At 42.0% G+C, this 26,258-nt stretch overlaps 1 protein-coding gene across 3 annotated transcripts in view; it reads left to right on the plus strand.

The window, feature by feature from the left end:
- The first annotated feature begins 1,779 nt into the window (after positions 1-1,779).
- CHUK (component of inhibitor of nuclear factor kappa B kinase complex) overlaps positions 1,780-26,258 on the plus strand; it is a 45,242-nt gene continuing 20,763 nt past the window's right edge. The window contains exons 1-11 of one of the 3 annotated variants that reach the window (XM_062213867.1): positions 1,780-1,933; positions 6,535-6,629; positions 11,616-11,730; positions 13,679-13,748; positions 14,560-14,648; positions 16,941-17,030; positions 17,169-17,293; positions 17,799-17,906; positions 18,813-18,948; positions 24,575-24,769; positions 25,379-25,481. In XM_062213867.1, the coding sequence (XP_062069851.1) occupies positions 1,829-1,933; positions 6,535-6,629; positions 11,616-11,730; positions 13,679-13,748; positions 14,560-14,648; positions 16,941-17,030; positions 17,169-17,293; positions 17,799-17,906; positions 18,813-18,948; positions 24,575-24,769; positions 25,379-25,481 (1,231 nt within the window). In that variant the 5' untranslated portion in view covers positions 1,780-1,828. The remainder of the gene's footprint in view (positions 1,934-6,534; positions 6,630-11,615; positions 11,731-13,678; positions 13,749-14,559; positions 14,649-16,940; positions 17,031-17,168; positions 17,294-17,798; positions 17,907-18,812; positions 18,949-24,574; positions 24,770-25,378; positions 25,482-26,258) is intronic. The other 2 variants (XM_062213866.1, XM_062213868.1) reach the window with 2 other exon arrangements.

A 26,258-nucleotide genomic window follows, 5' to 3' on the forward strand; every position in this document is an offset into this window, starting at 1 on the left:
AGATCACAGGAGAATGCTGTATCTTGGAACGCAAAACAGACTGGCAAACCTGAAGGTTATGGAGCCTGAGGTCACTGGCCTTCGTTTTTTAAAAAAATTTAATGGGGACATTTAAAGAGTGATTTGTGGGAACCATCTAGGTTCCAAAAAGATGATCAGTCCAAGGTCAGCACAATTATCAGTGTTCTTGGTGCTCAGGCTCCCTCTGTAGCTCTTCTGAGTGAATTGGGAGATCACAGGCCCTCCTGTGGAGACTGGAAACAAGCTCTGCTGTACATCCAGCAAATGGAAGGGCTTACCCTTTCCCAAAATTGGCACCATAATCCTTTGTGCAGTCTGTCCAGCTCTGTAGGACAAGTTCTCAGAGGCACTGTTTGGCATCACCTCCAGGAGACTTCTATTCCAGCTCTGTGGAGGCCACACATCGGTGATGGTAACCAGCATCTCCCATACCACTTCACTGATGACCTACAACATCTGCTTGGTTTGTAACTTGTGGCACTGAACGTTTGAATCATACCAATACATCTTTGAGAATTTGATTCCATGCTGATTTTTATACCATGAATTATCAAAGTTCCCGGGTTCCATGAAGGGTATGACTTCAAATGGAAAACTGGGAACTGATTCCCCGATACCAATCCACCACCAGGAGGCACCTGTTGTATCAGCAACATTCCAGAAGTTTCCTTTTGCAGTCCTGCAGCATGCCTCAGAAACACTGCAATGAAGAACCACCTCACTGGCAAACCCATAACTGGCCAGCTGGGACAGGAAGCTCAGTCAGAGTTAGGGACCTGCGCCCCAGTTCCGAGGGAGCATAAGCCCGGCACACTGTCATATCCTTGAGTTGTTTGGGAAATCTGGGGAGATGATAGACTAGGCGGAAAGGAACTCATAGGTGAATACAACTTGTGGCCTGTTAATGCAGGATTTTTTTCCGGGTTCTTTGGATTTCAGGGTTCTTTGGATTCCGCATTACCTAAATCATTGGTGGCCTTTCCCCAGTGCCGCCCCCGCCGGTGCTGGGGCTGCAGGATAGATGGCAGGGATCTTAAGAAAGATGGAGACCAGGGCCAGCGCTGTGGCATAGCGGGTAAGGCCACCGCCTGCAGTTCCGGCATCCCGTATGTGCAGCGGTTCAAGTCCCGGCTGCTCCACTTCCCATCCAGCTCTCTGTTATGGCCTGGGCAAGCAGCAGAAGATGGTGCAAGTCCTTGGGCCCCTGCACCTGCGTGGGAGACCCAGAAGAAGCTCCTGGCTCCTGGCTTTGGATCTGCGCAGCACGGGCGGTTGCAGCCAATTAGGGAGTGAACCAGAGGATGAAGACCTTTCTGTCTCTCTGTAAATCTTTCAAATAAAATAAATCTTATAAAAAAAAAAAGAGAGAGAGAGAGAGTGAGAGAGATGGAGGCCAGTGGAGGGTGGTGGGGCTGGGGATAGATGGCAGGGGTCTTAAGAAAGAGACTGGTGGCGACCACGCTAAGTTTACAAAAAAAATACAGGACAATCTGGTTTGGAGAGAGATTTGAAGGGAATGTAGGATTTGGAGAGCTCTTATGTTTTTCCAGACTAGAAAAACATATGAGTCCTCTCAGCGAGGAAAAGGCCTGGGGGACTTGGGAGCAGCCTGAGAGTGCCCTCCGGGTCTCTCCGTTCTTTGGCCAGCAGGGCTCCAGGGGCGCCTAGAACTCGGGGCGTGCCTTCTTCGCGGCAGTTACCGGAAGTGACGCATACATCTCGCGAGACGAAAGACGCGCGAGTCTCGGCGGCCCGGAACCGGCCTTGGAGCAGCTGTGGAGCCTGAGGCCGCTTGCCCTCCCGCCCCATGGAGCGGCCTCCGGGGCTGCGGCCGGGTGCGGGCGGGCCCTGGGAGATGCGGGAGCGGCTAGGCACCGGCGGCTTCGGGAACGTGTGCTTGTACCAGCATCGGGTGAGGCGGAGCGCGGGAGGGAGCGGCGGAGGGCTTGTCGGAGCGTCTGTGGAACGCGGGGCTGTCAGTGTGCGAGGGGTTGTCGCCGAGACTTTGGGCAGTGCCTGTCGGCCGGTGAGCGTGTATCTGTGTGTGTGTGCGTGACAGAGAATGAAAATGAATATGGCTTCAAAGAGAGAGAGGTTGGAGGTAGGGGTTGTTGTCGGTGGGAGATAGAGACTATCAGGCTCGAGAATTTTACACTGATTTAATTGAAGATGTTTAGCCGTTGTAGCAGCAGTTAATAACATGTTTGAGTTCTGTGTCTTCGTGCGCCAGTAAAAGCTATGTATCTCTACCCCAGAGGGGGAAAAAACCGCGCAGATGCATATCCGCACCTTGCACGTTGCCATCGGAGGGATGTGTTTAGGTGAACTGGCTCAAGATTAATAACCTCTGCAGTATAACTTTTGTTAATCTGCAAAGCAGGCGTAGTGATGCGCATCATGGGTCTGTTTGAGAGTTAAGTAAGGTAACAAAGTATGTAAAGCTGAGTACAGTGCAGCTTGGCTCCTGCTGCTGTGTTGTTGCTGTCATAATCTTCCATCTTCATCATCATTAATTGGCCTTAAAAAAGAAAATGTCAAGATAAAAGTGGTCTTCTGTATATAAAGATAATTTAAAGTGAATCTTAATGAAGAATGGGATGGGAGAGGGAGTAGGAGGTGGGGCGGTTTGGGGGTGGTAGGGCGGGTTGGGGGGAAGAACTGCTAGAATCCAAAAGTTGTACCTATGAAATTTATATTTATTAAATAAAAGCTTTCTATATTAAAAAATAAAGGTGGTGTTCTAAGAAAATTATTTTGTAGAATATAAATTAAGTGTAAAAATAGATGGGACAAATGAAGGGCTAGTACTGAAATGTCTACTTGGCTTAGGAATTCAAGAGAAGTCATCATTTGCTGTTTTAAGAAAAATGGGTGTAGGTATGGAGCATATAATTTGGAGTGGGAAGGAGGAGAAATTTTTGGGACAATAAACTTGTCTGTGGGGCAGCTAGAATGACAAATGTCACTGATAGAACTGAGAAGAGAATTCTAGATGGAGCAAAGGATGAAATCTTGGACAGAGGGAGAATGGAAGATGAAGGGCTAAAGCATTAAGTACTGTAGTAGTAGTAGTAGTAGTAGTAGTAGTGATGGTGGTGTTGGTGGTGGTAGTAAAGTGGTATCCTTAATCTTTTTTCTTTTTTAAAGATTTATTTTATTTGAAAGTTAGAGTTACACAGAGAGAGGAGAGACAGAGAGAAAGAGGTCTTCTCTCTGCTGGTTCACTCCCCAGTTGGCCATAATGGCCAGAACTGCACTGATACGAAGCCAGAAGCCAGGAGCTTCTTCCAGGTCTCCCACATGGGTGCAGGATCCCAAGGACGTGGGCCATCTTCCACTGCTTTCCCAGGCCATAGCAGAGAGCTGGATGGGAAGTGGAGCAGCTGGGTCTTGAACTGGGTCCCATATGGGATTCCAGCGCTTCAGGCCAGGGTGTTAACCCGCTGGCCACAGCGCCAACCTTCCTTAATCATTTTTACTATCAGAGCGGACATAATTCCCTCAAAGATAAAAAAAAGAGGGCGTCAAGAACTTCCAGGGCTTGTGGGGTGGTAAGTGTTGCGTGTATTAACTAAGCCTTCCCAGCAGCCTGCTAGTAAACTTTTGTGACAGCTTCTCTTGGTCCCTAGCTGAGGATGGATGAATTTTTCACTATGTGTGGGGGGAGGGGGGATAGATTATACAGAAGATAAAATTTACTGCTTTAAGCATTTTAAATTCTGCAGTTCAGTGGCATTCAGACCATTCACGTTAATGTGCAACTATCTGCAGCATTCACCTCCAGAAATTTTTTATCTTCTCCAACTGAAACTCTGTTCCTTCTGAACAGTAACTCCATTTCCCCCTTGCAGCAGCCCCTGGAAATACCATTTGACTTTGTGTTCCTGGGGAATTTGTCACTTTCTAACTGGAAGAGATTTGAGTCCCTGTAGAATCTTACATAGCTCTCAGAAACTTTGCAGTCCACCAGAGTGCCCTTTCCCAAAACTGGGACTTGAGATGATGGGGCTGTAGTGGAGAGTAGGAGTACTTTATAAAGCTTGGAAGCAGAATAATTTCTTTTCCAAGCCATACTTATTGTTTGCATTTACATGTTTGCATTTACAGTTCTCAAGATTCTCATGTTTTGATGGAAGTCTTGTCCCAATATTTCATCTGCACACTTTTTTTTTTTTTTAAGGTTTATTTGAAAGTTAGAGATGGAGAAGTAGAGAGAGAGAGAGAGAAAGAGCGGTCTTCCATCCACTGATTCAACCTCAGATGACCGCAATGGCCAGAGCTGGACTGGTTCGAAGCCAGGAGCTTCATCTGGGTCTCTTACATGGGTGCAGGGGCCCAAGGGCTGGGCCATCTTCTACTGCTTCCCAAGTGTATTGGGGAGAGCTGGGTTGGAAGCGGAACAGCTGGGACGCTGGGACGTGAACGGGTGCCCATATGGGAGCCGGCACTGAGGGCGGAGGCTTTACCTGCTATGCCACAGGTCCCGATCTGCACATCTTAGAGCACAAGGAGGAAGAGGAAGCCTATGTAATGGTTTATTTAGCTGATTACTACACTGGGTGATGATCATTCCAAAATCAACAAGAACAGTATTCTCTGCCCTCAAGGAAATTCCAAATCTAGTGAAGGAGATGGACCTAGAAATAAAGTGCATTGTGGTAACCTTTGTAATGCAGACATTTGCAAGATGAGATGGTGTGAAGGCATGACAGAGTATCCAAAGAACTCTTCCTAGAGAATATGGTAGCACTTCTCAGATTGTATTTTTTTTTTTAAGATTTATTTATTTATTTGAAAGGCAGAGTTACACGGAGAGAGGAGAGGCAGAGAGAGAGAGAGGTCCTCCATCCACTGGTTCACTCCTCAGTTGGCTGCAATGGCCGGAGCTGTGCTGATCTGAAGCCAAGAGCCCCTTCCGAGTCTCCCACGTGGTTGCAGAGGCCCAAGGACTTGGGCCATTCTCTACTGCTTTCCCAGACCACAGCAGAGAGCTGGGTAGGAGGTGGAGCAGCAGCCAGAACTCTAACTGATGCCCATTATGGGATGCCGGCACTTAGGCGGTGGCTTACCTGCTTCACTACAGCGCCAGCCCCAAGATTGTATTTGGAGAAACTAACCCCATGCAAAACATTTTTCAAAGCGTGCAGTTGGTCCTCCTTATCTGTGGGTTTTATACATGCATGGCTTCAATAACTGTGGACTAAAAGAATTTGAAAAAAAGTTGCAGCTGTTCTGAACATGTACAGACTTTTTTTTCTTGTCGTTATTCCCTACGCAATGTAAAACAATTTACATAGCATGTGTGTTGTATTAGGCATTGTGAGATGATTAAAAGTGTATGGGAGGATATGTATAGGTCATATACAAATAACATGGCATTTTTATGTAAGGAATTTGAGCGTCTGCACAGTTTTGGGTATTAGCAGAGGTCCTAGAACCAGTCCCTCATGGATACTGAGTGATAACTGTGCTGTGTTTAAATGCTGTCTTCACAATAACAGGAGAGCAGTGTAGCCTATTTGGCCTTGACCACTGTTCCTTGTCTGCATTGTGGGTGTTGCCCGAATGTGATGAAGCCTGACTGTCTTCTGTAATGCGCATCAGGATGGCTTTAATTGTAGTGAGAATTGGTCAAATTACTGGTCATGGGCAAGAGCTGTTAGTTTCACTTTATAAACAAGAGTTCAGTCATTGCTTAGGATTTGAAATACAAAAATTAGGATCTGATTTTGGTGGTTTTTTGGTTTGTTTTGCGTTAGGCTTAATCGTATTAAAACTATTTCTGGCTGTTTTGAGGCCAGAGAGCTCTGACTTTTCTTCATTCTGGTTATGCTGGAGAGCGAGACCTTCATGAGTTTTTTGAAAAGGGGTTTGTTGGGGAGCTGGCACTGTGTCCTAGTAGTCTAGGCCTCTTCCTGTGGCACTGGCATCCCTTTTGGGGGGTGGTTCAAGACCTGGTTGCTCCTCTTTGATCCACCTCTCTGCTATGGCCTGGGAGGGCAGTAGAAGATGACTCAAGCACTTGGGCCCCTGCACTCGCATGGGAGACCCAGAAGAAGCTCCTGGCTCCTGACTTCGGATCGACCCAGCTCCGGCCATTTCAGCCATTTGGGGAGTGAACCAGCAGATGGAAGACCTTTCTTCCCCCTCCCCCCCCCCCCATAACTACCTCTCAAATAAATAAATAAAATCTTAAAAGAAAAAGAAAAAAAAGAGTTTGTTGGGAAGACAGAATCTTTGTGGTTTTCTATTATGAGGCACTGCTGTAAAGAGACCTGTCATAGGATCAGCCTCAGTCACTTTTTGCTTGTGTGTTATGCTGTATTTGAGGCTTAAAGCATTGTTTTAAAGCTCAGTTTATCTAGCTAAAGTGTTGACTCAAGAGAGCAGTGAATAAATATACTTAATTAGTAAAGTTAAAAAGAGTTTTGTTTCGCTAGTTTGACATTTCTTTGATAGTAAGTAAACTGCACAAGAAACTTATATATTTTTTTCTGTTGTCTATTTTGTCAGGAACTTGACCTTAAAATAGCAATTAAGTCTTGTCGCCTAGAGCTAAGTTCCAAAAACAGAGAACGGTGGTGCCATGAAATCCAGATCATGAAAAAGTAAGTACCTTGGTGACTTATAGTTTCCTAAATCTACATCTCAACCAGTTGTCACCATAGGGAAGGGGCCAGGATTCCACTCTTGGATCTTTCTGGGAACAGTGTTTTAGCTCTCTTATTGAAGATATGTGTTCTGGAGCAGGCATCTGGTGCAGTGGTGAAGATGCCACTTGGGACTCCTGTATCCCATAATGAAATGCCTGGGTTTGACTCTGCTCTGCCTCTGATTCTGCCTTCTTGCTAATGTGTACACTGGGAGGAAAAATATAATGGATAACTCAAGTGCTTGAGTCCCCACCATTCATTGGGAGACCCAGATTGAATTCCAGATTTCTGACTTTAGCCTGGCCCAGCCCTGACTGTTGTGGGCACTGGGAAAGTGAACCAGCAGCTGATAGCTTTCTCTGTCTCTGCCTTTCAAATAGAATGAAAATAAATAAATGTGTGTATTCTATTTCAGTTAATCATCAGATTATGATTAAGAAAATTAGTTGTTTTTTTTTTTTAGAGATTTATTTTATTTGAAAGTCAGAGTTACACAGAGAGAGAAGGAGAGGCAGAGAGAGAGGTCTTTCACCTGATGGTTTGCTCCCCAGTTGGCTGCAAAGCCAGGAGCCAGGAGCTTCCTCCAGGTCTCCCACGTGGGTGCAGGGGCCCAAGGATTTGGGCCATATTCTACTGTTTTACCAGGCCATAGCAGAGAGTTGGATCAGAAGAGGAGCAGCCGGGACTAGAACGGGTGCCCATATGGGATGTTGGCGCTTCAGGCCAGGGTGTTAACCCACTGTACCACAGCACTGGCCCCAAGAAAATTAGTTTTAAAAAGTAACCAGATATCGGCCGGTGCCGTGGCTCAACAGGTTAATCCTCCACCTAGTGGCGCCGGCACACCGGGTTCTAGTTCCGGTCGGGGCTCCGGATTCTGTCCTGGTTGCCCCTCTTCCAGGCCAGCTCTCTGCTATGGCCCGGGAGTGCAGTGGAGGATGGCCCAAGTGCTTGGGCCCTGCACCCCATGGGAAACCAGGAGAAGCACCTGGCTCCTGCCTTCGGATCAGTGCGGTGTGCCGGCCACGGCGGCCATTGGGGGGGTGAACCAACGGCAAAGGAAGACCTTTCTCTCTCTCTCTCTCTCTCACTGTCCACTCCGCCTGTCAAAAATTAAAATAAATAAATAAATAAAAATAAATAAATAAATAAATAAAAAGTAACCAGATATCATCAGACTCAGCTATTTTTTTTAGAAAAAGATTTATTTGATTTATTTATAGGCAGACTTAGAGAAAGTGGAAGATAGAGAGACAGAGAGGTTTTCCATCCACCAGTTCACTCCTCAGATGGCTGCATCAACCAGGGTTAGGCCAGGTGGAAGCCAGGAGCAAGGAACCTCTTCTGGGTCTCCCACGTGGGTGCAGGAGCCTAAGAACATGGACCATCCTTTGCTGTTTTCCCAGGTGCATTGGCAAGGAGCTGGACTGGAAGTGGAGCAACTGGGACTCAAACTGGCGCTTATATGGGATGCCAGCACCATAGGTGGCTACTTTACCTGCTATGCCACAGCTCCAGTATCAAGATTCAGCTCTTTAAAGGCAGAATCTCTCTTCTAGATCTTGGGCAATGCTTATCTATTATACCTTCTTTTTTTTTTTTTTTTTTTTTTATAGATTTATTTGAAAGTCAGAGTTACACAGACAGAGGAGAGAGAGAGAGAGGTCTTCCATCCACTGGTTCACTCCCCAATTGGCTGCAATGGCCAGAGCTGCGCCGATCTAAAGCCAGGAGCCAGGAGCTTCTTCTGGGTCTCCCACGTGGGTGCAGGGGCCCAAGGACTTGGACCATCTTCTACTGTTTTCCCAGGCCATAGCAGAGAGTTGAATTGGAAGTGGAACAGCCGGGTCACAAACCGGCGCCTATATGGGATGCCAGCACTTCAGGCCAGGGTGTTAACCCACTGCACCACAGCGCCAGCCCCTTATACCTTCTAATTAAACAACAATCAATGTTTTCATTTTTTTTTTAAGATTTTTTAAATTTATTTTATTTGAAAGTCAGAGTTACACAGAGAGAGAAGGAGAGGCAGAGAGAGATTTTCCATCTGCTGGTTCACTCCCCGATTGGCTGTAATGGCCAGAGCTGTGCCGATCCGAAGCCAGGAGCCAGGAGTCTCCTCTTGGTCTCCCACGTGGGAGCAGGGGCCCAAAGACTTGGGCCATCTTCTACTTCTTTCCTAGTCCATAGCAGAGAGCTGGATCAGAAGCAGAGCAGCCAGGACTCGAACTGGCACCCATATGGGATGCTGGCACTGCAGGTGGCAGCTTTACCCACTATGCCACAATACCAGTCCCTGTTTTCATTTTTTTAAATGTTTATTTATGTATTTTATCTAGTTGAAAGGCAGAGTGACATCAAGAGAAGGGGAGAGTGAGAGGTTTTCAGTTCATTAATTCACTCCCTGAATGCCCACATGAATCAGGGCAAGGGCCAGGCCAGAGCCAAGAGCCAGGAATTCCATCTGCAACTCCGATGTGAGCAGCAGGGGCCCAAGTACTTGAGCCATCATCATCTGCTGCCTCCTATGATGCATTAGTGGGAAGCTGGGTTGAAAGAGGAGGTACTGGGACTTGAACCAGCACTCTGATAACAGGATGCAAGCGTCCCAAACACCAGCTTAACCTGCTGTGCCACAGTACCCATTGCCATTCTCATTTCTTTTGCACCTACTTTTGTTAAATAGTGTATGTACTGCCTTATAAAAAATTACCCCAAAATTTAGTGGTTAAAACACCAAACATTAAGTATGTCATAGGTTTTGTGGCTTAAGAATTCTGGAGTGGCTTCACTGGATGGTTCTAGCTCAGGATGTTGATTGGAACTGGAAATATCTGCTTGAAGCTGACTTACATGACTGTTGGCTAAGAGTGTCAAATCCTTAACCATATAAGCCTCTCCGTTGGGAAGCTTGAGCACTGAGCAAGTGATCTGGGAGAAAGAGAACAAGATGAGAGCTGAAGTCATACTCATTCCTTTCTGCCACATACTGTTCCTTAGAAATGAGCCACTAAATACAAAATACACTAAAGGAGAGGAAAATAAATTCTGGGTTTTTTTCTTCAGATTTTTGTTTATGTTATTTATTTGAGAGAAAGAGGGACAGACAGCTCTCATCTGCTGTTTCACTCCCCAAATGCCTGCAGAGCCAGGACCTCAATCCAAGTTTCCCACATGGATGGCAAGGACACAACTGCTTGAGCCATCACCTGCTGCCTACCAGGGTGCACATAAACAAGAAGCTGGTGTCAGCAGTGGAGCCAGGACATGAACTCTGGCACTCCTATATGGGATATGGGAATCTCCAACAGCGTCTTAACTGCTTACCAAACACCTATCTTGAGAATTAAGTTCTTGAAGGAAGAAGAAGGCATATTTTAAAACTTCACAAGTGACGTGCTAAGTGCTTTATAGGTCGTTCTGTTCATTACAGCAACCTTGTATTTAGGTATTATCCCTATTTTATAAATAGGAAGTCAAAGCTCATAGTCACATAGCTGATGGCTGATAGAGTCTGGATTTTAAATGGATACTCTGACTCCAGTGTATACTCACTTCACTTTAATGGTTCTCAGTCCTGGCTGTTTGAACCAAACCACGTGAAATTCTCAGACCCTACACATGGAGATAATGTTTCTTTATGTCTCTAGGACATGGAAATTATATTAGTTTGGTGATTCATTATATCTTGATAAAGATGGTGACTGGAGTGATATATTGTTAAGTTTTTTATTTGTTTTATTTATTTATTTGAAAGGCAGAATTAGAGAGAGCAAGATTTTCCATCTGTTGGTTCACTGCCCATATAGCCACAATGGCCAGGGCAGGGCCAGGCCAGAGCCAGGAGCATCTTCTGGGTCTCCTACATGAGTGCAAGGGCCTAACTACTTGGGTCATCCTCTACCACTTTCTCAGGCACTTTAGTGGGGAGCTGGATCAGAAGTGGAGCAGCCAAGACTTGAACTGCCACCCATATGGGATGTGCAGACTGCATGCAGCAGCTTTACCCTGTACAGCACAGTGTAAGCCCCTATTGTTAAGTTTTTAAAAAGAGCTATTAGGGGATCGGGGTCGGCACTGTTGCATAGGGGGTAAAGCCACCTGCAGTGCTGACATCCTGTATGGGTACCGGTTCAAGTTCCAATGGCTCCACTTCTGATCCAGCTCTCTGCTATGGCCTGGGAAAGCAGTAGAAGATGGCCCAAACCCTTGGGCCCCTGCACCCACGTGGGAGACCTGGAGGAGACTCCTGGCTTCGGATCAGCACAGCTCCAGCTGTTGCGGCCATGTGGGGAGTGAAACAGTGGATGGAGGACCTCTCTATCTCTCTGCCTCTGCCTCTCTGTAACTCTGCCTTTCAAATAAATAAATAAATCTTTTTTTTAAGAAAAGAGCTATTAGAAAACAATATATAGTATAATTTGATATTTATCAAAAATTTATATTTGTTCACAGACCAAAAACTAGAAGGAAATATTTTAATAGTATTCCACCTTTGGGTGACACTATGAGTGATTATGGGAGAGCAGTATGATATTGGCTTTGGGGCCATATCAAGATTTTATTCCTTACTTGACTTCCTACTTAGTGTGTGATCATACATTACTAAACCAATTTGTGCTTCAGTTTGTTGCTGTGTGATGAAACTATTGATAAACCTACCTATACTAGGATTATTATGACAAGTAGTATATATGTGTTAATATAAGTAAACTGCTTACTACTTGGCACATAGAAATGTAATAGTACTAATAATGGTGTTTTTATATGTATTTTCCTTTTGAAAATTATGAAGTTTTAATTATACAAATCAGAAGTTAGAATACTACTAAAAATGCTAGACTTCCTTTCCCATCTCCCTCTTATTAACTGCCATTTCACATCCAGTCCTTTTTTATTGGAAAAGAACTTTTTATAATAATGGTGATTGCTTTTTGGTAGGTTGAATCATGCCAATGTTGTAAAGGCCTGTGATGTTCCTGAGGAGTTGAATTTTTTGATTAATGATGTGCCTCTTCTAGCAATGGAGTACTGTTCTGGAGGAGATCTTCGGAAGGTAGTGTGGACATTTTAAATAAGATATAGTAAATCTCAAATTATAGAAGTGCTTGAACCACTTCCAATGTGATAATCTAGAACAAAAATCGGAATACTGTGGTCTGCTACCTTTTGTTGATAAAGTTTTACAGGAACACAGTCATGCTCATTGTTTAACATATAACTATGGCAGCTTTTGTACAGCTGCAGTATTGAGTGGATGTGATGAGATCAGATGGTTAAAGTATTTGTTCTTTGCCCTTTACAGAAAATTTTTGCTGACATCTGATTTAGAACACACTTTTTTTGTTGTTTGCAAGGTAGTATAATATCAGAATATCATGTTTAAGGTGCTTATAAAAAGTCATTTTCTCTATTGTAATCTCTCTTTCCTAATTCATTTTAAATGTGACCATATGGCTTTTTTAAAATTTATTTAAGAATTATTTATTTACTTGAGAGGCAGAGTTACAGACAGAGAGAGGAAGAGACATAGAGGTCTTCCATCCACTGGTTCACTCCCCAAACAGCTGCAATGCCTGGAGCTAGGCCAATCTGAATCCAGGAGTTTATTCCACGTCTCCCACGTGGCTGCAGGGGCCCAAGCAATTGGACCATTTTCTACTACTTTCCCAGGACATAGCAGAGAACTGGCTCGGAAGTGGAGCAGCCAGGAGTCGAACCGGCGCCCATATGGGATGCTGGTACCACAGGCGGATGCTTAACGTACTAGACCACAATGCCAGCAATTATTATTATACATTCTATATCTGTGAGGTTTGTCAATCTTTTCTTTCAATTTCAAATACTTTTATTCCTTTATTTTTATGAGCCTAGCTGTGAAATTCACATGTCTTTGGTATAGACTTGGGGACTTTTTTCCCCTTATGCTTTCTTTTTTCTTAATTTTTAATATTACGATTTATTTCTTGGGGCCAGTGCTGTGGTGTAGCAGGTAAAGCCACCACCTGCAGTGCCAGTATTCCATATAGGCACTGGTTCAAGTCCTGGCTATTCCATTTCCTATCCAGTTCCCTGCTAATGTGCCTGCGAAAGCAGCAGAAGATGGCCCAAGTGCTTGGGAGCCTGTACCCGCACAGGAGACCTGGAGGAAGCTCCTAGGTTCAGCCTGGCCCAACCCTGTCTGTGTGGCCATTTGAGGAGAAATAAACCTTTAAAAAAGAAAAGCTTTATTTCTTTATTTGAAAGGCAGGGTTACAGAGAGCGAAGGAGAGACAGACAGAGCTGCCATCTGCCTTTTCACTCCCAAAATTACTGCAATGACCAGGGTTGGGCCAGGCCAAATGCCAGAACCCAGAGCCTGAACTCCATCCAGATCTCCCTTGTGAAGAGCCTTGTGTTGTGCATGGAGCCAACAATTTGGGCCATCTTCTGCTTTCCATTCTCGTTAGCAGGGAGCTGGATCAGAAGTGGAGCATCCAGGACTTGAGCTGGTTCCCATATAGGTTGCTGGTGTTGCAGGCAGCTGCTTAACTTGCTGTGCCAAAATGCCACCCTCCCCCCTCCCCATCCCATACTTTCTTTATCATGACTTATTTTCTCATTTGAATGTTATAGTGATTAATGCATGTTACTCTTGGTGCCTGTTAACTCAAAGTACGCATTTTTTTTTAAATTTATTTATTTGAAAAGCAGTTACAGAGAGGCAGAGGGAGAGAGAGAGAGGTCTTTCATCTGCTGGTTCACTCCCTAAAAGGCCCCAACAGCTGGAGCTGGGCCATTCCGAAGCCAGGAGCCAGGAGCTTCTTCTGGGTCTCCCATGCAGGTGCAGGGGCCCAGGGATTTGGGCCATCTTCTACTGTTTTACCAGGCCATAGCAGAGAGCTGGATCAGAAGTGGAGCAGCTGGGACTCGAACCAGCGCCCATATGGGATGCCAGCACTGCAGGTACGCCACAGCACTGGACCCTCAGTACACAATTTTAAATTTCTTTTTTTTTCCTTTAGCTACTCAACAAACCAGAAAATTGTTGTGGACTTAAAGAAAGCCAGATACTTTCTTTATTAAGTGATATAGGTATGTAATCAATATTAAAATGTCATTATAATGTAATGCTCATTTGATCTATAAAAATTTGTATACTACTTGGGAATTAAGGAGAATTGTTGATATATTATATGAAACATAGATTTTTAACATCTATAAGAAATTATGAAAATCTATTACTGTTAGGTACTAAATTGAAACTAAGATATTTCATTATTTCTATTTTGTTTAGGCTAAGAGCCTTTGTCTTATAGAAGTTCCATTTGCTTACAAAAAATGGTATGAAATGGCCTTATTCAAATTTCACTTCCCCATCCCAATCAACATAGTAGTCTGTTTACAGTGGAATTGCCTAAATTTGGGAGATAGGTCCTCAAGTCAACTCTTTAATCAGAATTGTTCCTGAAAACTCCCTAAAATAATGGATACAAAGATCTATGGAAGAAGCTCAAAAACCAAGATTTTATTTCATATATATTTTGGTTTGCATCTTTTCCTAGGTTGTGGGGCCAAAGTCTAGTTGAACAGAGTGATTTAGTTGGGGAGAAAAGGCCATAAGAATCAAGGATTTTCTTAATTGTTTATTCTACTTCTTTTTAATGTTAATTCTCATAAGTTAAATGAGATTGTATTGTAGTTCTTCAGTGTTTATTTAATGTTACTGTATTTTCTAGGAGTGTTTAATGTTACTATATTTATAAAAATGGGAAAAGTAGTATTGGTTGTACAGTTAAGATGACCCATAAAAATTTTTTAGAGCAGATCTGTATAAAATGTGAGGTGAACTTTTTTTAACTCAGTGTTCTCTGTTACTTTAAAATATATTTTAAACTTTATTTAGGGTCTGGAATTCGATATTTGCATGAAAACAAAATTATACATCGAGATCTAAAACCTGAAAACATAGTTCTTCAGGATGTTGGTGGAAAGGTAGGTGAAACCTGAAGAAATGTTCCTTAACTGTTGAATATGGTTTCCTTGATGGAGTCAATATTTGAGCTTCAGAGTCCTTGCTTTTTATCCATAGCATCATTTCAGTTCTTGCTTTACTGAATTATAGTTGTTGTTGTGTTTGTGGTTTTTGTCTTTTTTCAAGATTTATTTACTGGAATGGCATTGTGGCATGGTAGGTAAAGCTGCTGCCTGCTATGCCTTCTCCCCAAATGGGTGTTGGTTTGTATCCCAGCTGCTCCATTTCCAGTTCAGCTCACTGCTAATGGCCTGGGAAAAGCAGCAGAAGATGGCCTCAAGTGTTTGGGCTCCTGTCACCCAGGTGGAAGACCCGAATGAAGTTCTTGGCTCCTAGTTTCTGCTTGGCCTGGAACTGGCCATTGTGCCCATCTGGGAAGTGAAGTAGCAGATGAAGATCTCTGTTTCTCCCTCTCTCTTTGTGACTCTTTTTTTTTTTTAATTCTCCTCCAAAATCCTTTGTTTTTCTTTCTTTCTTTTTAAAGGATTTATTTATTTATATATTTGCTTATTTTTTACCTATTTGAAAGAGAGTTATAGCGAAAGAGAGAGATCTCCCATCCTCTAGTTCACTCCTCAAGTGGCTGCAATGGCCATGGCTGGACCAGGTCAAAGCCAGGATCCTGGAATTCCATCTGGGTCTCCCTTGTGGGTGGCAGTGGTCCAAGCACTTGGGTCACCTTCCACCACCTTCCCAGGAGTGTTAGCAGGGAGCTGGATCAGAAGTGGAGTGGTCAGGACTCGAACTGGTGCTCATATGAGGGACCAGCATTGCAGGCAGTGCCATAACCTGGCATGCCACACTGTTGGCCTCCCTCCAATATCCATTCTGTGTTTAATTAAAATTTAAAAATTTCATTTCTCAGATTCATAAAATTCAAAACTTCCATTGCTCTTGAGAAGAACCAGAAATTGTGCACTAACTTAATTTCTAAAATGTTCATTTTCATCAGAATAATTTGAGCAGTTCTCTTGTGTCTGCCATCCAGTAAAAACTTAAAGCCAAGAGTCTGAACCTTGCATTGGATTAGGTATTCTTTAGATAGCTGGTGATTGATCAGTTGGAGGTGATAGAACCTAGGAGATGATCCTTTTCTTTAGAACCTTTCATGTATCCTTTGCACCAGTATCTCTGCTCTCTTGGTATCCAAAAACTTTGGTGCATTCTTGAAGATAGGTAGGTATTTACTCAGAGTTAACCCACTGCAACGTGTTATAATAGTTCTTCAAGTTTGGAAGTCACATCTTAACCTTTGCCTCCCAATTTAATGGATCAAACTTATTCTGAATATACCAAATTAAAAATTAATCTATATTTAATTTTTACCTTGTATCACTATACTGTAAGAAGTTCTTTTCTTGACTACTTCATTAAATTCTAATAACTTTTAAAAAAGATGTATGTATTTGAAAGAGTTAGAGAGGCCGGCGCCGTGGCTTAACAGGCTAATCCTCCGCCTTGCGGCGCCGGCACACCGGGTTCTAGTCCCGGTTGGGGCGCCGGATTCTATCCCGGTTGCCCCTCTTCCTGTCCAGCTCTCTGCTGTGACCAGGGAAGGCAGTGGAGGATGGCCCAAGTCCTTGGGCCCTGCACCCACATGGGAGACCAGGAGAAGCACCTGGCTCCTGGCTTCGGATCAGCGAGATGCACCGGCCACAGTGGCCATTGGAGGGTGAACCAACGGCAAAAAGGAAGACCTTTCTGTCTTTCTCTCTCTCACTGTCCACTCTGCCTGTCAAAAAAACCAAAGAGTTAGAGAAAGAGAGAGAGAGCTTCCATCCACTGGTTCACTCTCCAATGGCCACAACTGCCGGAGCTGAGGTGATCCGAAGCCAGGAGCCAGGAGCTTCTTCTGGGTCTCTCACGCTGGTGCAGGGGCCCAAGCACTTGAGCCATCTTCTGCTTCTTTCCCACACACATTAAGAAGGAGCTGGAGCAGAAGTAGAGCATCCAGTTCTCAAACTGGCCCATATGGGATGCCCATATGGCCCATTTGGGGACCTGCTGTGCCACAGCTCTGGCCCTGAATTCTAAGTTGGTGAAGGAAGGACTATTAGTCATCTAATTACATGAAAATTTGGAGAACTTCACTTGATTTTGATCACATGACTTGTTAAGTGGTACAGCTTGGGCTTGAAACTTGTCTGCATTACTCCAGAGCCCAGGCTGTTTCTCTATGGCTTTGTAAGGACAATGTTGCCTTTCCTCTTCAAATTTCTCAACCTTGTAATACTTATTGTTATATTTTTCAGATAATGCATAAAATAATTGATCTGGGATATGCCAAAGATGTTGATCAAGGAAGTTTATGTACATCTTTTGTGGGAACACTGCAGTATCTGGTGAGACATGTTTTGTTTCTTTGAATTTAAGTGTGTAAGAATTTCATTCTTGTTTCTGAAGGTCATGAATAAAATAGTTCAGAAATAAAGTAGCCTTTCTTTTATAGTATTAACATTTAAAGCATCTCTCTTTTTAAGGCCCCAGAGCTTTTTGAGAATAAGCCCTACACAGCAACTGTTGATTACTGGAGCTTTGGGACCATGGTCTTTGAATGTATTGCTGGATATAGGCCTTTTCTACATCATCTGCAGCCATTTACCTGGTAAGAACTGGAGGGGATCTTTGGTATCCTTAATAGGAATAAAAAATTTTTTTAGTTGTCTATTTTTTTTCTTCTTTCTTTAACGATAGGATTCCTCTTAAACATGCAATTGAATAAAATTAAATGGGAAGAAATCTCAAAGTGTGAAAATCAGGGCTTTTTTTTTTTTTTTTTTTTTTAAAGATTTGTTTTATTTATTAGAAAGACAAGGTTACAGAGAGAATCTTCTATAACCTGCTTCACTCCCCAAATGGTTGCAATGGCCAGGCTGGGCCACATCGAAGGCAGGAGCCAGGACCTCCGTCCAGATCTCCATGTGGGTGGCAGGGGTCGAAGTACTTGGGCCATTTTCTGTATTTCCAGGAAGCTGGATCCGAAGTGGAGCACCAAGACTTGAACCGACACTCATGGAAAGCTGGCATCATAGGCAACAGCTTAGCCCACTGGGCTACAACACCAGCCCTGAGAATCAGGTTGTTAACTGAGATATCTTTTGTTTTTAAAGGCATGAAAAGATTAAGAAGAAGGATCCAAAGTGTATATTTGCATGTGAAGAGATGACAGGAGAAGTTCGGTTTAGTAGCCATTTACCTCAACCAAATAGCCTTTGTAGGTAAGTGTATTTTAGTTGATGAAGTGTTTTTTTTTTTTTTTTTTTTTTTAAGATTTATTTATTTATTTGAGAGGCACAGTTAAAGAGAGAGAGACAGAGAGAGAGGTCTTCCATCCACTGGTTCACTCCCCAGCTGGCTGCAATGGCTGGAGCTGAGCCAATGCAGAACCAGGAGCCAGGAGCTTCTTCCAGGTCTCCCACATGGGTGCAGGGGCCCAATCTTCCACTGCTTTCCCAGGCCATCAGCAGGGAGCTGGATCAGAAATGGAGCAGCCAGGACTCAAATCGACGCCTATATGGGATGCTGGCACTGCAGGCAGAGGTTTAACCTACACCACAGTGCTGGCCCCTGGTTGATGAAGTTTACCTCAGTTTCTCCAGGGTTAAGAACAACAGAGTAGTTATTTGTTTCAGGAGACCTTTCTGTAATGATGGATATGTTTTATAGCTCTGTTGACCCCATATATTGAGCACGTAGAGGTGGCTAGTAAAGTAAGGAAATGAATATTAAATAAATTGAAAATATAAGTAGCTGTTTGTGACTAGTAACTGCCATATTGGGCAGCACAAGTCTAGTAGAAACATGAACTGCTGCCATTCAACTGACTGGCTTAGATATCAGGAAAACTCTTGAGATGAAGAAGTAAATGAGTTCCTAATGGAATTAGCGCTCATCTGTTGCAGTTACCATTAACAGACTTAGATATGTGAGTTTCGGTTTTTGTTTTATTTTTTTTAATGGTTAATGCTTATCCCTCATTATTTCATAAATTATTTTAAAATAAGATATAAAATGTACAGGTAAGCAATAGGAAAGAAATTGGACAACCTATGAAATTACCTTTTAACAATACTAAAGGAAAATTAGAACATAATGACTTTACCCTGTTTTTGTACATTTTCTAGTTTAATAGTAGAACCTATGGAAAACTGGCTACAGTTGATGCTGAATTGGGACCCTCAGCAGAGAGGGGGACCTGTTGACCTTACTTTGAAGCAGCCAAAATGTTTCATCTTAATGGATCACATTCTGAATTTGAAGGTTAGTTTTAGTGGAGTACTTCATAAGACCTGCATTGAAGTTAACAGATTGATTTGGAAATGAGTACAAATACCTTCAATAATCTTTTCCTGACACTTCCTTGAAAAAGAAAATGATATTCTCATAATTGATATATTTTAATTTTTATTTACTTCTGTAGCTAACTTTCTCATTTTTCTTCTAAGTGGTCTTTGTAGATTATTCCTTTGAAGCATCTTTTGAGTTTTCTCCTTGTGAGGTGGCATTCTCACCTTTCATTTGGTTCTAATAATACTGGATTTAGTTGGGTAAGGAAAGTTCCTGCCTGGTCCATTCACTCCCCATTGCATAGTACAATATGAACTGTACCTCTCATCTTCTGAAAATGCTTTTACTCTTCTATCTGAGAAACTAACATAGTTCTTTTTTGTCTACCAAGTCACATCTAAACTGATGTGCTTGGCTTTTGGGGGCTTTCCTAATGCAGATCCACTCTAACCAAGCATGTACCTCATTCCTGCTTCTCTTAACCTTGGCCTCACTCAGAATCAGCTTGCACCTATTCCTTATGCCATCAAACTCTGTCTATTTTTGAACCTTGGGAGATGCTGTCACTCCTCTGTGTGATCTCCATCTCTGTTTATCTCCATATCTGGCATATCTTGAACTTGCCTCTCCTTTAAATGGTGTCTACCACACAGTTTGTCACTTAATCACATTTTCTATATTCTGTATTTCTTATCTGCTATTCACTCCTCTCCACATAGATTGTCTTCTTCAATGTTGAGATTGTTTTGCTGCTCTTATTAACAGTCACTGCATCTCTACCTTGGCATTCTGTACAGAGCAGGGCATATATCAGATTCTCAGTAAATGCCTGCTGATATGGATTAGAGTATAGATAGTTCTATTACAATATATACCCACAAACAACTTTCATCTGTAGTATTTCTATATTCATTGATTGCCTGTGTATACAGGGTTTCTAAAATTGACATAGGAAATCGTAATCATATAAGATTTTATATCTAATCTTGGCATACTTTTCTAAATGGAAACTGGAGTTCATGTTGATACTATTCTTGGCTGACACTTGAATCATATCTGGCTTCTTGATTTTGTATTCTTTTATTGTGCCAAAGAATAAAATCATTCCCCAGTGTGCTGGCGAAGTAGGACTTGGTGACACCTTTTATTTCTGTGTTGCCTCAGAAAAAGTTTTGGTGTACATATCTTAAGTTTTTTTGCAGACTTGTCATGGTAATCATAGTATCATTTCTACCTTGAATAAGTCTGAGCATCTGCTTGTCATAGAGAGTGAGGAGTTATGGGATTTCTGGTCCATAGATTTTAGTTCAGTTTGTAGCACCACTGTTGACCTATCTGGGGATCTCAGCAAATATTTACCCTCTCTTTAGCTCAGAGACAGTAATATCTTCCTCAGCAGATCAGCATTGTTATGAGGTTGCACAGAATAAGATGTGTGTAGGATAGTACTCAGAGTATTTCAGGAGGCTTAGGAATGCTTCCTGGACATGATAATGGGACTGAATTGTGAAGAGTAAGTTATTAGGGGAATGGTGGGAGTGGGAGAAGGGAGCATCAAGAGCCAAACTATAGAAGCGTAAACTGTAAAACAGGTTGGTGTTATTGTGGGACATTTTGTGCAAGGAAGGGATGGTACCATTTTAATTTTTCATATAAAAAATAAACCAACATGGACAGACATTTGGTACAGCACCGGAGATGCTGTGTATATCAACTGCCTGGGTTTGAGACCCCCGCTTCTGATTCCAGGTTTCTGCTAATGCACACCCTGGGAGGCAGCAGGCAATAGCTCAAGTATTTGGGTCTCAACCACTCACATGGGAGACATGGATTGAGTTCCAGGCTTTGTGCTTCAGCCTGGTCTAGACCTGGCTATTGTGGACATTAGGGGAGCAAAGCATTGGATGGAAGATTTCTTTGTCTGTCTCTGTATCTCTGCCTTTCAAATGAAATGAAAACAAATAAGTAGATATTAAATGAGTCCAACTTCAAAAAAGAAAGCAACAGAAAATTTACTGAAATATTTTCTTTTTAAAAACACAGTTTGGGGAGTCTGCATGTGTATTTTTCCATCTGTTCTTATGAAAAGCTTTAAATATGTAAGAAAGTTTTAAATGTTACTGAACCTACCAATGAAGATAATGAAGCACAAGTATTTGATTACTCCTTCTTTACTTTTTTTTTTTTTTTTTTTTTTTTGACAGGCAGAGTGGACAGTGAGAGAGAGACAGAGAGAAAGGTCTTCCTTTTGCCGTTGGTTCACCCTCCAATGGCCGCCGCGGTAGCGCGCTGCGGCCGGCGCACCGCGCTGTTCCGATGGCAGGAGCCAGGTGCTTATCCTGGTCTCCCCAGGGGTGCAGAGCCCAAACACTTGGGCCATCCTCCACTGCACTCCCTGGCCACAGCAGAGAGCTGGCCTGGAAGAGGGGCAACCGGGACAGGATCGGTGCCCCGACCGGGACTAACCCGGTGTGCCGGCGCCGCAAGGCGGAGGATTAGCCTGTTGAGCCATGTTTGACAATCAGTTTTTTTTTAATGAACCAAAGATCTGAACATTTTTACCAAAGGATAGGCACATGGCAAATAAATACCTTAAAAGATGCTTGTTAGCATTAGTATTTTGGAAAATGCAAATAAAACCATGATGAAATATCTCTACATACCTATTAAAATGGCTAAAATTTAACAGACTGTCCATACCAAGTGTTGGTGAAACAGTAGAGTACAATGGTCTCTAAAACACAGCCAGCAGCAATGTAAAATGGTACAACAGCTTAGGAAATAGTTTGGCAGCTTCTTAAAAAGTTTAAACACACAACAACCATAAAACCCAACCATTGTACTGTTAGAAATTTATCTTAAAGGAATGAATGTGTATTGCCCGACCAAACATATAATTCACAAATGCTTATAGTGGTTTTATTTTAATAGCCCAAACTTGGAAACTATCCATATTTCCTGTCAACAGTCTAATGAACAAAAAAGTCATGGTATATCCATAGCATGGAGTACAATTCAGCAATAAGGAACGAACCATTGACGCACATAACAACATGGATGAACATCAAAATACTTCTGTGATTACTCCTTCTTTACATGCCCCTAAATATAACTATATCCTGAGAGTCTCTCCTTGGTTCTCTTTTGCCATATTATTTTTCCTTCCTTCTCTCAGGTAGTTTCTTCAACTATGTAACTTTCCCTGTAATCTGAGTGTGGAAGTAACCTAAATGTTCATCAGCAGATGAATGGATAGAGAAAAAGAAGGAAATCCTGCCACTTGGGACAACATAGATGAACCTGGAGGACGTCATGCCAACTAAAATAAGCCAGACCGAGAAAGAGAAATACTACATAATCTCACTTATCTGTAGAATCTAAATAGTCAAAGAAGCAGAGTAGAATGGTGATTGCCTGGAGTAGTGGGGTTGGGAGAAGATGATGTTGGTAAAAAGGTACAAAAATGATAACTGAAGAGGTGATAGGTTTGATAATTAGCTGAAACGTAGTAATCATTTCACAGTGTATAGCCAAACATCAGGTTGTTGTATGTGGTTACTTCAAAAAGTTCGTAGGAAATGGAATTAAAAGATAGTGTGGGGCGGGCGTTTGACCAAGTCACCTATTGGGATTCCCACTTGCCATATCCAGGTATCTGAGTTCCAGTTCCAACTCCTCTTTTCAATTCCAGTTTTCTACTAATGAACACACTGGGAAGAAGCAGGTGATGGTTCAAGTAGTTAGATCCTTTCCACTCATGGGAGAGAATTGGATTGAGTTCCTGGCTCTCAGTTCCAGCCTGTTGTGAGCATTTTGGGAATGAACTAGCATATGGGAACGTATTCTCTGTTTCTGTGTCTGTCTCCCCTTGCTCTCTGTTTCTCTGCCTCTCAAAAATAATAATAATAATAATAATAATTTGTGCTTATACAATTTAAATATATACAGTGTTTATATGTCAAAAATTAAGCTTTCCAAAGACCAAAAAAAAAAGAAAAAAGTACCTTAAAAGAAAGGGCTATTAAGGAGGATTAGATGAAAGAAGATTGGTTCTATGTAAATGATGGTTGAAACTAGACAAGGCATTCACAGAGTTGGCAAGAGGGTTGGGATACTGTCATCTTTAATTTTGTGGGTTTGAAAACATCAGTTAAAAATTGTACTTTAAGGGGAACAAAAAAAGAAACAATTAGTACCTTAGATTAATGCTTTACCTTTATAGTGAAGCTTTCTGGCAGAGACAGTTTTAATCATTTGCATATACTAGTCAATGCAAATGGGAGAAATGTAGGTGTTAGTTTTATATGACTTATCTAAGGGTGATGGAAGGAAGAGAATTTAAATCCCTGTGTTCAAAAGAGTGACCCCCAGTTCTGTAACTATCCTTGACTACCTGGATGCGGCCCCACCTGATCCAGTCTCACCATTTGACCTGCATCAGGTTCTTTTACTGGGGCTTTAGGTCAGAGTAATCAGATTGTTCTAATTTTGGACACTTAGGTCACTGCTCTGAGATTTGGTTGCCTTGTAAGGGTTACAGCACTTTTCCTATACATTTTATTTTTTTTAAAAAGATTTATTTATTTATTTTTTTAAAGATTTATTTTTTAAGATTTATTTATTTATTTGTTTGTTTGTTTGTTTTTCCTATGTGTTTTAGAACACCTTGCTCTCCTATCAGATAATTGCTTCTTGAGGCAACATGAGGTAGTCAGTTAAAGAGTTCAGATCTGGGCTCTACCAGTCACTGTGATCCCTAACAAGTTTAATTTCTTAAAGCCTTGGTTTCTCCCTCTGCTAAAATGGAGATTAGGAGATCCAGTTAAAGGGGATGTCATATGGAAGTGCTTAACTCTTTGGTTGGCAACTGGTAGACACTTCATAGATGAGACTGTTTCCTTTTAGGTCTATGATGTTTTTCAAAATAAATATTTTTTTTTTAAATTGGGATTTTTATTGATTGATTTTGGGCCTTCCTGATACTTTGAAATTTTATTTGTTGGAGCTAATATCTATTGTAATAGAAAAGTAAACTAGTTTTTAGTTTTTAGAATGTCATAATTATAGGTGGATATCTCTCTCACTTTAGAGAATGAGTGAACCTTCTTTAGTACAGAAATAATATCTTTTGGGCCGGCGCTGTGGCTCACTAGGCTAATCCTCCACCTGCGGCGCCGGCACACCAGGTTCTAGTACCAGTCGGGGTGCCGGATTTTGTCCGGTTGTTCCTCTTCCAGTCCAGCTCTCTGCTGTGGCCCGGGAGTACAGTGGAGGATGGCCCAAGTGCTTGGGCTCTGCACCCCATGGGAGACCAGGAGGAAGCACCTGGCTCCTGGCTTTGGATCGGCGCAGCGTGCCAGCCGTATTGGCCACTTGGGGGGTGAACCAACGGAAAAAGGAAGACCTTTCTCTCTCTCTCTCTCTCTCTCTCTCTCTCTCTCTTTCTCCCTCCCTCACCGTCTAAACTCTGCCTGTCAAAAAAAAAAAAAAAACAGAAAGAAAAAATATAATATCTTTTGTTTTTTGTCCTCTTTTTTTGTCTTGCAACTGAATCTTAAATGTAGCAAATGATCACTGTGTATCTTTTTCCTATTTACAGATAGGGCACATCCTAAACATGACTTCTGCAAAGATAATTTCTTTTCTGTTACCACCTGACGAAAGTCTTCATTCACTACAGTCTCGTATTGAGCGTGAAACTGGAATAAATACTGGTTCTCAAGAGCTTCTTTCAGAGACAGGAATTTCTCTGGATCCTCGAAAACCAGCCTCGCAGTGTGTTCTAGATGGAGTTGTAAGCAAATTTTAATATACCTACAGTCTGATAAAAAAACCTCTTTGTAGAGAGGTCTTGCATTTTTTTATGCATCCTTGGAATTCCTTGGGGTGGTGCACATTTTATAATGAGTTTTTTAGTTTAGCCTACTTCTCTTATTGTTTTTACAAGGTGAACAAGATAGAAATGAATTGTTTGTTATTTTGAACTTTGTTATATTTTTTCTTTGGTGCCAGGTCTCTCCTCCCACTTTTCCTTCTTTTATTTGAAGCCAAGAACTTTGAAATTAAACTAGCAGTCTCAGAAGATAGAGGGGTGATAAAATATGATTGTGGTCATGAAGGTTTTTTTGCTTTATATTTCTTATTTTTATATTTATGGCTTTTTGGAGGCCTATCTTAGATACCATATAATTCACCCATTTCAGTGATTTTTTTTTAAAGTTTACCAAATTGTGCAGCTATCACCATAAATCTGTTTTAAAACCTTTCTTTCTCAATAAGAGCCTTCATTATTTTTTATGAATCATAAGAATATCCTCCATTTCATACATTAAAAGAAAACGGGTCCTGAGAACTTGGGATTTTCAAGAATCTTTGAGCTGAATTTTAATTGTTTCTTTTTCAGAGAGGCTGTGATAGCTACATGGTTTATTTGTTTGATAAAAGTAAAACTGTATATGAAGGGCCATTTGCTTCCAGAAGTTTATCTGATTGTGTAAATTATATTGGTAAGTATGTATTGTACATTTAGTAGCTGAATATTAATTTGAAATAATGTGATTTGACTCTTAAAATGATTAGTAGAAATTGTCCCTTGGTGTTTTTGTTTTTTTATCTCTCACACTTGATGTTTCCATATGTGGCAAAATAAGATTTATATAGCTCAGAGGGTGAAAAGGTAGTTGTTTTTTTTTAAAGATTTATTTTTTATTTTGTTGAAAGAGTTACAGAGGAGGGAAGAGGAGAGACAGAGAGAGAGAGAGAGAGTGTGTTCTTCCATCCACCTGTTTATTCCCCAGGTGGCCAAAGGGCTAGGGCTGGACCAGGCCAAAGCCAGGATCCCAGAATTTCTTCTGGGTCCCCCACATGGATACAGAGGCCCAAGCACTTAGGCCATCTTCCACTACCTTTCCAGGCACATTAGCAGGGATATGGATAGGAAGTGGAGCAGCTCATTTGACATGCTGGCACCATAGGCGGAAGCTTAACCTACTATGCCACGATGCTGGCTCTAAAAGGTAGATTTTATATCTCTACCAAATCCCTTCCTTAGGAGAAGACTTGCTTTCCTGAGGATAGGAGAATGAAGTTCTACTACTAACTTTTAAATTGTCCCTTCATTATCTAAGCATATTCAAGTATTTGCTTTATCCTGTGAATACTGCTTGCTGCTCAAATGTTTTAATTTATCATATGAAAAGTACTGTTTTCTTTTGAAGAAATTAAGCATTTGATCAATTTATGCCTAAGCAAACTAAAATCATGTACAAAATTATAAAATCAAG

This window comes from Lepus europaeus, chromosome 17 (genome assembly GCF_033115175.1).
Source record: "Lepus europaeus isolate LE1 chromosome 17, mLepTim1.pri, whole genome shotgun sequence".
Taxonomy (NCBI): Eukaryota; Metazoa; Chordata; class Mammalia; order Lagomorpha; family Leporidae; genus Lepus; species Lepus europaeus.